Source organism: Betta splendens, chromosome 9 (assembly GCF_900634795.4).
Source record: "Betta splendens chromosome 9, fBetSpl5.4, whole genome shotgun sequence".
Lineage (NCBI taxonomy): Eukaryota > Metazoa > Chordata > Actinopteri > Anabantiformes > Osphronemidae > Betta > Betta splendens.
The window spans coordinates 20,349,808-20,362,968 of NC_040889.2; the positions used below are offsets into that span (position 1 = coordinate 20,349,808).

The window sequence follows — 13,161 nt, forward strand, 5'->3', positions numbered from 1 at the left end:
AAAGAAAAGACAGATCAATGTATGACTCAAGCCGATACCTCAGATTATGCAACAAGAGCTGAAAATGTCATTTGTGTGCCTGCACAGGGCTACGTTTGTGAATAAACACAGAGGGTGCGAGTTGGATGGACTGCAGCACCAGCAGCAGACCTGCAACCGTGGATGCAGTGTGTTAGAGCGGAGGGCGGGAGCCTGATATCACTGTGTGGCATCACCGCCGGGGACGGCCGGCGCATGGCGGTTGGGGGGGGGCGGTTCCAGGAGCACCCTGTTGATAAAATAGGCCCCGTCTCACACGTTCTCCAGCGTTCGTACGCTCTCACTTGCGCATGGTGCAGCTCACATGCTCCGTCTTTACTGTGCAGCTAATATGTAACAAACAGAAAAATCTGCTCTTGTCCACAATGTCAAACATGCGTCGTACAGTATAAATATGTGGGCTTCGCCAGGAACAAGCTGTATTGTACTGCAAATGGGTAAATCCGTACAGGTAGCTTTGTTGAACCCGCTAATGACCCGTTTTGCTGTTTTTTGATGTAATAATTTAATTTCCTTACAACACATCATACTATTATTTGGTAATTTGGATGCTGTATCAAATTGAGACAGTTAACATTAGAGCTCATACAGTTTTCCACCCCTACAATCCTGATGTCTGATGACTTTACTCCTTCACACTTCATCAAGTCTAATCTGAGCAAAGGCGTTTCTAGCCTCCAGTCGTCTTTTGCTCGTCTTTTGTCAGACTAACCCCTGTTGGAATAATTCGTTTGAGAATATGATGCCACTAACAAACTTCTAAACTGGTGGCCTTTTTGCCCACAGACCTTTTATGTTATTCATTATTTCATTTTTCATTAAAGTCTGTTTTAAAAAGTCATTCCTCAATGTACTAACTACAGAAAAGCAACACAAGATCTGATCTGATTGTGGATAAGCACAGAACCGCCTGGTCTGTAAACCAAACATGCATTTGGTTTCAGAACCTGTAGGAGTGTTTGTGCATGTGTGCTTTTGAAACAGAGACAACCTAGATACACAGACTGTGTTGGCTCCAAGCATTGTGGGTAACAAGCTGATTCCATCCAGTTGGGAACCAATGGGGGTTGGGGAGACCCCTAGTCTGTTTCCAAGGAAACAGAGCCCTCTCTTCTCCTCTGTCTCTCCTCTCTCCCTCGCTCTCTCTCTCTCCCTTTCTATATTTCTGTCTCTCTATCACAGCCTCGCGTGTTCCTTCTTGGCAGTGTTGAGGAGGAGGGAGATTTGGAGGTGACTCACTGTAATATCCTATTGCCATGGCAATGAAGAGCGACCCGAGTCAGGGAGGAAAGAGCAGGAATTTCCATAGGTTGAGCAGAGATGGAAATGATCGCTATGACCAGCTTTAAAACGAAAGGAGAGCGCAGCGGCGAGCGCTGCCCCGTCCCTCTATCTGCCTCCGTCCCCCCGCATTCCGCTTCGCGTCCTCTTATCGCGCTCCTTCCTGTTTCTCTTAGCCTCTGCACTCAGAGGAGTGTGTTTTCCAGCGGCGCGTTACGCTGAGTCATGTCACATGCGTGTTTGGACACGCCAGAGCAGAGTGTTTATGCGCTGTTGACATACGCGCGCTTACGGAGGGGCAAAGACGAGGGCACGGGGGCGAGCGAGGGGGAGCAAGGGAGCGAGGGGGAGCGGGTTAACTGAGGCCAGCGGACGGATGACATGGGGCCATGTGCAGGAGAGTCAAGTATACTGTGACTGAGGCCGTGGCTGCTATTATTTCTGTTGAACGTAATGGTTGGCAGGAGGCTGGGCTGAAATGGTTCAGTCTGAAACCAGTCAGCAGTCAGCGGGATTGCAGAGGACGTGTCAGAGCTGTAGATGTGAAGGGGGTTTTGAGGAGGAGGGTGAAGCAGGAGCGCTGACACAGACGGACCCGTTCTATCTGAACCCCGCGTGTTTCCCTGAACGGTACGTGCCCCCCCGGCATCGGCAGGCCTGCACCATGCGGCGCAGCACGCTACCGTTCCAACCTCGCCTTCATATTTTGCAAAACGCGAACGCGATCCTCTCCTTATCGCACGTCCGGGGCGAATCCTCCTCTGCATCAATCTGCGGCGTCGCCGACCGTGACAGATTGCGCTGTTCATCCCCACGCCGGGGCTTTTAAATCTCCCCGCGTCTGTCGACCCTTTACTCTCCTCAGTCCATCTCCCTTATCTCCCGCGCTGTTGTTGAACCGAGCCAGATAGCGCCGAGAGAAGTGTTGCTCCTCAGCACCAAAGCCGCTATCGTTTTCGGCTCTGCCTGCGTATCTGACAGTGCATCAGCCCAAGGCTCCACCTCACATATTATACAGCTCCTCGCAGCCTAGATGTTTACAGGGGTCGATAATGCCATCGGTGATAAAGGAAGACTGGCCTGTGGCCCCCCCTTCGCTGAGGCCCCCTGTGAAGCTGATATTACCCTACCTGTAATCACCCAGTGAGGCCAAGTAGATTAGTGTTGTGTTGCCATTTCACCGGGTAATTATCTGTAATGTTACACTAGAGAGAATCTGCATGATGGTAGGAATTCTGATGTGTCGCCAAAAACGCCAAGGACTGAGAACATGAGGCGGTGGACACTGAGTTTTAGACTTTAAAACACTTTGAGACGTTCCTACTGTAGCACGTCTGTAGCCTCCAGTCCTCAGCCTCCTACTGAAAAACCTACTGTATATGTAGTAAATGGCTCCCAGTTCCTCCACAGAACAGTCCTAAAACAGCTGGGCACCGACGTTGTTGGCAAAAGTTTCTCCCGTGTTCCTGTGCGTTGAACGCTCCAGTGAATATTTCCAGCTTCAGGGCCGTGTTGGAGATTTGACTCACAATAAACTACAAGGTTCATCGTAATGAAGAGCTCGTCACGCAGCGCGACAGTGTGACTCACTGATGCGCTTTTAACAATTCTAAGGAACATGACGAGGAACCACGCTTGTGCCGTGAACCGGTAATCAGGTGTTGGACTCTAGTTGCACTCGGCTTGTTGTCGTCGATGGGCTTCGTTACTGAAGAGCAGAGATGTGAAACGAGGCGCCCGGGTAAAAGCCTCCACCCGGCGCCGGGCTGCGCGGCGTGTTTTGGTTAAGTCGGAGCAGCCCTGATTGCTGGAGGGGGATTCGAAGCCTGTCCGCTTCGAAATTGAAAAGTGGGTTCGGCCGAAGATTGGAGAGCGGAGCATGTTGATCCGTCTCTGGTCGCCACAGGAGACTGTGAATAATACATGGTCCAAAGCGGAGCACACCCATTCCCATTCTGTGCTACTGCAAGCACACTTCTGTCTCTGTCCCTCGCTATTCGGGGCCGTTTGGTTAAAAACTGTAGTTGCAGAATGTGTGGTTCTGCCATGACAGCGACTGATGGATGTGTAGTCCTGTAAAGTCTATCCATATATGCACTAATGCACAATGTGTTTCAGTGTGTGTGTGTGTGTGTGTGTGTGTGTGTGTGTGTGTGTGTGTGTGTGTGTGTGTGTGTGTGTGTGTGTGTGTGTGTGTGTGTGTGCGGCTGATGACTGTTTGCATGTGCGTGTGTGTGCTGCTCTTCTTTCCACCCCCCCTCCCTTCATCAGGAAGTGGTCTAATGGCATTTGAGAGGAGAGGGAGCGGGAATGAGGGCGAGGGAGGAGGGACCAGGAGTTCCTTCCTGTGCGTCGTGTCATTTGGAGATCCTGCTGTAAAGCGGGGTGGCCTTGAGACTGCGTGGTGACCCAGCCCCCACCCAGAGGCTCTCTGGATACGGGCCGCATACAAAATGCATGAATTTGCCCGTGGAGCAGGATCAGCCGCCCTGTTACAGTCTCACCGTACGCTTGACCCCATTGAATTTAGTGTCCAATGTTAGAAGTGGTTACAGAACAGTTACCATAATCCTATTGTCCCATAGTGTAACTCGAGACCTACAAATATTATTGATGTCATATTAAATTAAAGATTTGAGGCCTTATACCTTAGATTTAGGCTGTTTAGGCTTCAGTAGCGCTGGACTGTGTTCTTCCTCATCAGTGGCACTCAAACCTAAGTCCATAATTCCCTACTGAATATGAATATTAGAAAACTGTTCATACTTTGAATAACTTCCTAAAACATCTGAGCTGTGCAGTTTTCACGCAGCACATTCGTTGCGGACAGATGCAGCATTTCACTGGATTTACTGCAGCAGTTTCGCATAATCAGCCTCCGATTTGTCGACCGTTCGACAGAGGCAGATAGACGCCGCTGCCCCGTTCTTATTAAAAAACGAGACGGAGCCGGTTTGTGCGAGAGGCGAAGCGCGGGAGACAGACGGGTGGAGGAAGCAGACAGCGGCCGACGCAGGTTGAGACAGTGAGCGAGGGCGGAAGAGAGAGGCAGAGATGGATCCAGCCTTTTGAGATTCCACTCACACGTCTCTGAGTGTCTCTCGGTCTCAGAATTATTGGATGAAGACGACTCCCCACCTTCACACACGCGCACACACACACACACACACACACACACACACACACACACACACACACACACACACACAAAGTATGCATACATTACTTGTGCACATTAGGAGGAGCATAATAGGTAAACATATAGGGATAAAAGAGTTTGTGCTTTATCTCATTAAGTATTACTGAGCCCTTTAGTCTGATGGGATTAGTGTAGTGTGAATGTACTATGGAGAAAGTCTGATTAGGTTGCAGAGTAGTGAACTGTGGAGTAATTGCTCTACATTTAAATGCCTACAGTTCCTCCAGCAGATTGGTGGCTTTCCTACAGGAGGCGTCGTCTTTTGATCCCTTCACAGTAAAGGCTTTTTCTTTGTCGTTCATACGGAGCCATTGGAAAGTCGTGTCAAGCGCCACACCCACACGCGACTGTGACCTTTTCCAGACGCCGGTCTCTCTCTGCCCCTTTGGCGGGGCGTCCGTGTACTTCACTGCGCGTTTCCAGGTTGCGGCGGCTGCTGGTGCATGTGCGGTGTATCGTAGCGTTCTCCTAGCGGGCTGCAGTCTGAATTATTGATGCAACAAATGCATTTGCCAGGAGATGCAGGTGTTCATCTGAGGACACGCGCCTCGGGTTTCATCTCAAACACCTTTGGGCCACGTCGCCGGTAGCCATGTAGGACCTGTACCGCACGAAAAGGTACAGGGAGGAAGAGTCACGACCGGCGAAGGGCAGAAAGTGGGAGATTGATGAACGTCGGCCTGAGTCTGAAGCCACCAGTTCCTCTGGTCAGTCAGAAGAGTGTAAACAGTGAAGCATGAGGGGCGTCCATGACAGGCGTATTACCCAGCCTTTCATGTTGACAGAGGTTAAGTGCTTGAGTATGTTGAGATTAGCTTTGAGTCACTCTTTAATTACATGCGGCTAACAGGGTTTTACCAAGTCCAACCCGGAGCCAGATACAGTAAATATTAGCTCCGTGGTCATTACCCTGCTGCGCTTGTAGCTAATGCGAGCTAATTGTACTGTATTGATGGGGTCAAATTACATCAGGTGAAGCCCTGCGATCTCACCATCAACACCATTATCCACATCCGTGAGCGAGCGAATGGAGGGGTCCTCATCGAGGTCTCAGCGCATTCAAATAACAGTTCACGCTTATCTGATTAACACCAGGCCATTACCAGTAAAACAAACAATAAATGTTCAGTTCAGTGAATCGTTAACGCCTTCCTCCAGTCAGCAGACACACTCCCTGTCTGTACACATGCCAGCTCTTACAATCTTTAGGCTCAGACGGCTGCTTATATAAGTCCAGTAGTTTTAAAAGCCATGAGTTGATCCCTTATTGTACCTGATGCAGTATTGCTGTCCAGAATTGACAAAGGTCTTGGTTTATTTAGTTCATCTTTATCTTAATAAGTCTAATTTTGTACAGTAGCTATTACCATTATATACAGTATTTTTTGCTGATGTGCATTTTACTGCCAGTATTTAAACAGTGCCAATTTAAAACTATAGATTTTTGTTATATGTTTTTCCCTGTTAGGATAAAAATGACAAAAGGAAATTTTCCTGCTTCATGTGGATTGTCTAATGTTATTTGAGTCGGCGAGGCCCTCTGTGATCAAGTGAACCTCGGCGTTGGCAGCGTTGTTTTTGTTTTTCCATACGTGTAGGGTGGTGCTGGTTTCGGGGCAGGGAGATATCCTGGCATGTTGTTTTTTTTCCTTGTTGCTCCGTTCGGAAAATGCTGCTTTGTCAGCAGGTCAGGTAGATTTTTCTTTTTCCTCCCCCAGTTCTCTTTTTCACACACAAACAAACATTAGGTGCACTAAAACACACACACACACACACACACACACACACACACACACACACACACACACACACACACACACACACATTCATAATCTCTGCTTTGTCCTCTTTTCTCCTCTCTCGCTCGCCCTCCCTCTCTTCCTCGTGAAGGCGAACTCAGCAGACCAGGCTGCATTCTGGGTAATCCAGGGTGTGAAAAGAAAGGGGCAAAACTCACAAATCGCAGCACACACTTGATGCTGTGCGTGGTGTAAACTAAGACACAGACACACACACACAAACAAACACAATCTGCTCTCTGGCTACTGAAGCAGATACAGTGTCCATCTGTGTCCATCTGCATGCTTATTGCTGGGACCAATAAATGCTCTGGTTTGGGGTAAAACACTGCGCAGTCTCCTGTCCCCTGTTGCCGAGTGGAAGATATGAAGGAGAAGGGGAGCGGAGGGGAGCGGTGAGGGCGGTGGGGTGGAGCAGAGGAGCATACAGGGGTGTCGTCAGTCTGCTTTTATCTCGGCTCTGATTAAACCTTGGTCCTGTCTGAACTAAAAAGTCAGCTGGCGGAAACTACAGAGACTGTGGGTGAATTTCACCAGAGCTCCTCACGCTCAGCCGACGCCTGCAGAGCGAAGGAAGGAGATGAGAGGAACACAACACAGTGGGCAAATACACATAGTTGCAGGTGTATAATATATCGTCAGCACAAATCGCATGTTGTCTGCTCTGTGTTACTGATGAGGAAGGGGCTGGTGCTGGGCGCTAGTAGCACAATGCCACAGGAAGCAGACAGAGGCAGTGGTGAAATGCGCCAGCGCCACACGTCTGGGACAACAAAAAACACACAAGGTATAAAAATAAACCTGGGCAGGCGAGACGGGGCATCTGCAGATGCAGGAAAGCTCCCAGTCAGGCGAGAGGGAGGCTGAGGGAGATCCTTGGAGTGATAGTTTGATTGTTTTAAGGCTTATATTGGCTCACAAAAGGCAACACAACAAGAAAATCTTGAATAAAAAAATGTACCTCAAATGAGTTGATTGACGGTGTTGCACCTGCCTGTCTTTGCCCCATCCAGAGCGCGGCAGCAGCTCCCAGCCCCGTTCTCGGGAACCTTCCCCCAGGAGAGGGCATGCCAGTGGGACCAGTCCCTCCAGGATTCTTTCAGGTACTCACAGGCACAAACCCAGGAGGGTGGAGGGAGTTTGCACACTGTATGTGTACGATCGCACGGTTTCCTAGAGCAGAGAGAGGGATGGGGGAAATAAATCTCTCCCGCTCGTGCAGCTCTGTAGCAGATCATCTCTGTTATCCATCAGAAAGACTCTGCCAGTTGTGCATTGATTAACTGTTATTATCAGTCAAACTCAGACTCTCACACCTGACAGGCCGATCAATAGCCTTCACTCTATTCAGTAAACTCCACTATGAGTCTAAACAGCCTGCTCCATCTCCTTTACAACGATCACACGGTCCTGTCAGGACCATTAGCAACCACTACCAGATCACCCGCTGTCCTCAGTTTCCAGAAACGTTGATGGATAAAGACCAGAGATATGACACATGTAATGGATCCTGTGTCTGAAACGCACAGGTGCCTTCACATCTACCTTAAATCCGTGTGTCTTCTCCTCTTGGAGAGAGAGAGAAATCCACACAAAACCAGTGGACTGTTGCTCTCTAGTGGCACATTGAGACAATGCACTGTAGCCTCAGCTCTACAAACAGTAGCAGGAGATTCGCTTCTGTCTGTGCTGGGAAGCCACCAACAGCTGCAGAAGAGCTTCTCACACATTCACTTCACTGGACTCATTCTTAACAAGCCTTGTTCTCTGTGCGCATGCTTTTTTCCCATAAAGCCAATCTAATGAAAATGTGGTTGACTTCCCCCGTGTTGTCATGGAACTGTGGTTTAAGGGACGTGAGCCTAGAGGCCATGAACACAAGTATACTAGATTTGTGTCCATTGTAGAGAAACATCCCATAGTAAACTGTTTACAGCTCAACTCCCAACAGCAAATTGGAAATTCTGACTTTTGGTCCTAAAAATTAAAAATTTGTCATCAAATTAGCTCTATAAAAGATTCATACTATGTTTTTAACCTTTCCCTTCCTAATACGCCTTACATCCTGTGTTGATGTAGAAAGGTCCCAACGTTGAAGTTTTTTATGAAGTGAAAAGTGTTTGAAACCATTTAAATTGCAGCATTTGTCGTTGTTTGCAGCCATTCATGTCGCCTCGATACCCTGGAGGACCCAGACCACCCCTCAGACTACCCAACCAGGTAAAGGCCACGGTAACACCTGTGTGTGTGTGTGTGTGTGTATGTGTGTGTGTGTGTGTGTGTGTGTGTGTGTGTGTGTGTGTGTGTGTGTGTGTGTGTGTGTGTGTGTGTTTGACATGCTAATGCTGCGGGGTCTGCTTCCTCTCCAGGGGCTCGGCGGGGTTCCTGGTAGTCAGGCCATGTTACCCAGTGGAATGGACCCCACAAGACAGCAAGGTCAGCATCCACTAGATTAAGTCATCTTCAGCTAAAAAAATACAAATCATGGCTAGATTCATGAAACAAATCTGCCTCTTTACTGTTGATGATATAAACCTCTTTAACCTACTCACTTGCACTGTGTTGCAGGACATCCAAACATGGGAGGACCAATGCAGCGGATGACTCCACCTAGAGGCATGGTGCCACTGGGACCACAAGTATGGACCTAGTGATTGGTGGCAGCATTTACAGTACAGATTTTTGATTATTGATTTCTGAGGATTGATTCAACTTTTTCAGAACTATGGAGGAGGAATGCGACCACCACTGAATGCCCTGGTTGGACCCGGAATGCCTGGCATGAACATGTGAGTGTCTGGATCTACTGTACTTCACTAACTGTAGAATAGGCCTGTATCTGTACCATCGCCTTCTCTTAGTACATTCTAAATGTACTTGATACACTGCTGTAGCTTTTAATTACAACTGTACTGTTTGCTTTCAGCTCTTAGATGTGAGAAAGCTGAGCTGGGACTTGGTTCCTGTCTTCTTTGTTTTGGTTTTTTTTGTTCCCATCACTTCACTCTGGCAAAAGAAGAGCTTGTTGTTGCCAACTTTGTCCAAATAAATTGCAAACAAAGGAGCTTGCCAAGTCCCGACCACTAAAGTGTGTGTGTGTTTCAGGGGACCCGGTGGGGGTAGACCCTGGCCCAATCCTCCAAACTCCAATTCAGTAAGTGCACTAACGAAGTCACCCCACGGAACCGTTAGCAGGTATTTCATCTCATTCATGATCTTCCTGTGTGTTTCTGTGTGCAGACCCCATATTCCTCAGCATCTCCAGGAAGTTATGTGGTGGGTACCGAGTGCATGAGTTTAGGTTGTTGCTTGTAAATCATCAGGTCATGAATGAATATTGAGGAAAGCAAATTGTAATTTCAGGGACCTCCAGGCGGAGGTGGACCCCCTGGGACTCCAATAATGCCAAGTCCTGCAGGTACTGTGTGTGTGTGTGTGTGTGTGTGTGTGTGTGTGTGTGTGTGTGTGTGTGTGTGTGTGTGTGTGTGTGTGCGTGCGTGCGTGCGTGCGTGCGTGCGTGCGTGCGTGCGTGCGTGCGTGCGTGCGTGCGTGCGTGCGTGCGTTAATCGTTCTCTATTTGTTACCTAGATTCAACCAACTCTGGTGACAACATGTACACGATGATAAACACAGTCCCTCCAGGTGGAAGCCGACCAAGCGTGAGCATTGTTTTTTCCCCTGCATCTGATCACAGAGTGTTGTAGAGTCAGACTACATTGGATGCTGTTGTTCCTGTTTGCACTGAGACGTTGTAACATATTCTCCTCAGTTCCCTATGGGCGCAGGAGGCGAAGGTCCATTAGGGGGATTGTCAGGAATGGAGCCTCATCACATGAATGGATCAATAGGTAGAGGAACTAGCAGCTCACTCTGTGTCTCTAGATCTCTGGTTATGTTATTACTGTATTTGTCTAATTGTCCAGTAATGTGAATCATGGATGAATGGATCATGAATTGATTTGTCCTAACCATCTGCTCTCTCTGTCAGGATCAGGGGATATGGACAGTCTCCCTAAAGTAAGAGACAGACTTTAATTTCCTCTACTTCACTTTTCACTTTTGACAATTTTTTCACATTTCTTCACTTTTTATTTTTTTTCACCTTTGCACAGAACTCTCCTGGTAACCTGAGTATGAGTAACCAGCCGGGGACCCCCAGAGAGGACGGAGAGATGGGAGGAAACTTCCTAAACCCTTTTCAAAATGAAAGTGTGAGTCAGTTGTGGTCTGCTTGATGGGCCCAGCAGGTTCACACCGGCTGCTCCAACATTTACATGCGTTAACGAAACGTCTCTCTCCCCATTATTTCCGCAGTATTCTCCAAACATGACGATGAGTGTGTGAAGGTTTGGGAAGCAGCTGCTGTGGATTGTTGGAAATGAGAGAGAGCAGATATGATGTCATCTAGACCCGCGACTCTTCCTCCTCTACCACCTACTGAGTCAGGAGCGCTCCATCCTTCTACTACCTGTGCGTCCAGCCCCCGCCCCCCCTGAGGCTCAGCCCACATCGCCCCCGTTTCCCGTTCCTCCCTCTGTTCTAAGTGGAGACACTCCATCGGTTCTTCCTCTGCGACTATGACACTGTACAAAGGAACCAAATTGGCGCCACCCAGAGGAGAACTCTTTGTATATCCGCATACAGTGCGTGTGAGACTGGGCACACTCTCCCGTCACAAACTGGTGTTTCTGCCTTTTGCATCATGTCACAGAGTTCACGACAAAACACAAAAGGCCAGTCTGCTGTTGTTCTCCATTTTAGATTTGCAAGGTTATAGAAGGATATAAAGAGTTTTTGATTGATGGAACATTGTTTTACTCTTTTCTTTTCACAAACTACCTAATCACATTCTCTGTCATTTTACCACAAGGTTTATTTGGAGGCTTGTGCAGACACTTGTAAAGTGATTGCAACTATTGGGATTAGTTGCATTTCTACGACCACTCTCATGCTCATCTGAAAATGTGAAAATCCTCCGAGCTTTGACTTTACCTCACTTCATATGTCTGTAAGTCCTGGTAAAGACAAGAAAGAAAGGCTAAATGAACAAACCTGAAGCGTTTTGAATTGAAAATATATTGATTACCATTAAAAACATCTGGGTTTAGGGTTTAAGGCAAGACTCTTTATAGCAGCAAATACTAATACACAGATGTGGAAAACAATCATAATAATTTTCTACATGAAGCTGATACCTCATTCATGTAGTATTAGCTACAGTAAGAAAAGCTACATGTCAGACCAAAGTAAGTTGAGCTTTAGATGCACAACGACACAAAAGAAACCTTTTTTTCCGTTAAGTCATGTTGCTCTACAAACTGTGGCTCATCACTGTACAAGCAACAGCACAGGAGCATCAGACAACGCACTACAACTGGAATCATACAATTTGTTGTTACGAGTAACTGAGTCATCTCTTCTTCTATAGAAATGGATCGAAGCAATAGGACGGATAATAAAGTACATTTCTGGATATACAGTATAGAGTCAAGACTAATACGGATAATAAACTGTAAAACACGCATACTCATACATTGCCATCCGGATAAACTGTGACCTGAGTTTGATATGAAGAGTTGGTTGGTTCTGCACCTGAACCCGTTTCCCCACTGCCCAGTATGTTTTTCCATCATGTACAAAGGGTCAGTGTGCCCGTGAACATGCTCCTCCTCCCCTGCCAACAGCAAAGTGTACAGCTCACAAATGTAGCTCCTGTCTTGTATGTGTATTTGATATTATTATTATTATTATTTAAAGTAAACCCTGGAGGGACTTATTGCTAAGCGGGAGCAATGGACTTTAATGCAGCATCGCAGCAGAACAGAGGTGTTTGATTTCGTTTTCGTGTTAGATTGAAGCCATAAGCGGGACTACGAAGACACATTTGTAAATTGGATCATGTTTGTATGTTTTCTGGCATTATATGGGACTCCATTTGTGATGTGTTCATTTTCTCTTTTTTATTCTTGTATTATGTTTTTGTAAATACACAGAGAAGTATTTCATGGGTTTTGAATATGCTGGTATAAAGCTTCTCTTCCCTTAGTCTCTGTGTCGGCTCGCCTCATTTCTGTGCGTTCTGTTCTGTACCAACATTCTCACTCCTTGGCCACATGACGGAACAGTAACAGTGTAGCACATACCATGAAGCTGTCAGTTGTCCTCAAACACATAAACACAAAGAGACTTCGATCACCCACAGAAGGAATAATTCATCCCGAACCACAGAAAACAGTGGGATCCAGCGTAAATGAGCCTCTGGCAGAACCGCAAGGACCGCACTGGTTCTCATGTGGTTCTGATGAATGGATGCAGAGGCGCCGCATCGACCTCTGGAGGACCGAGTCAGTGTGTTGTCCTGGAGCTTTACTGTTCATCCAGAACAAAGCAGGGCTGGGTTTCATTTCACTTCAACTACAACAACAGCCGCCGTGTTCCTGTTGCGGTGCTGGAACAGGGGAACCTGCCTTGAATAAGAAGTGAGGCGACGTGAGTGACGGCCAGAAGTGGTCAGCGCTGCGTTTTCTCAGGAGCAGCCAATAACGGGCCGTGTTACATCTAAAGTGTGTGTGCGAGTCAGATACTGAGCCGTCGCAGACATTCATTCATTAGGTTAAGAGGCAGAAGAAAGCACTCAAATCACCGTGTCTATAGGCAGGTTCGGTCGACGTCACTGAGGAGGTGTTGGTTTCTACAGTAACTTCATTACTCCTATAATTCATTGTTTTATACATGTGACCAGTTTCCTAGGAGCCCGAGTCGTGGGAGGCACAACATCTTATGTAAGGCTCAAGGAAAACAGGGAGCTAGGAATAAAAAAAAAACTGTCTGTCCTGAGTCAGC

At 47.4% G+C, this 13,161-nt stretch overlaps 1 protein-coding gene across 1 annotated transcript in view; it reads left to right on the forward strand.

Annotated features, from left to right (window-relative positions):
* The window catches only part of ssbp2a (single stranded DNA binding protein 2a), a 33,140-nt gene extending 20,777 nt beyond the window's left edge, over positions 1 to 12,363 (forward strand). Inside the window, exons 5-17 of the mRNA XM_029162081.3 lie at positions 7,332 to 7,421; positions 8,479 to 8,538; positions 8,688 to 8,754; positions 8,887 to 8,957; positions 9,040 to 9,107; positions 9,424 to 9,472; positions 9,559 to 9,594; positions 9,682 to 9,736; positions 9,907 to 9,977; positions 10,088 to 10,166; positions 10,307 to 10,335; positions 10,431 to 10,529; positions 10,633 to 12,363. Coding sequence (XP_029017914.1) covers positions 7,332 to 7,421; positions 8,479 to 8,538; positions 8,688 to 8,754; positions 8,887 to 8,957; positions 9,040 to 9,107; positions 9,424 to 9,472; positions 9,559 to 9,594; positions 9,682 to 9,736; positions 9,907 to 9,977; positions 10,088 to 10,166; positions 10,307 to 10,335; positions 10,431 to 10,529; positions 10,633 to 10,662 — 804 coding nt within the window. The 3' untranslated portion in view covers positions 10,663 to 12,363. The remainder of the gene's footprint in view (positions 1 to 7,331; positions 7,422 to 8,478; positions 8,539 to 8,687; positions 8,755 to 8,886; positions 8,958 to 9,039; positions 9,108 to 9,423; positions 9,473 to 9,558; positions 9,595 to 9,681; positions 9,737 to 9,906; positions 9,978 to 10,087; positions 10,167 to 10,306; positions 10,336 to 10,430; positions 10,530 to 10,632) is intronic.
* Positions 12,364 to 13,161: the final 798 nt, after the last annotated feature.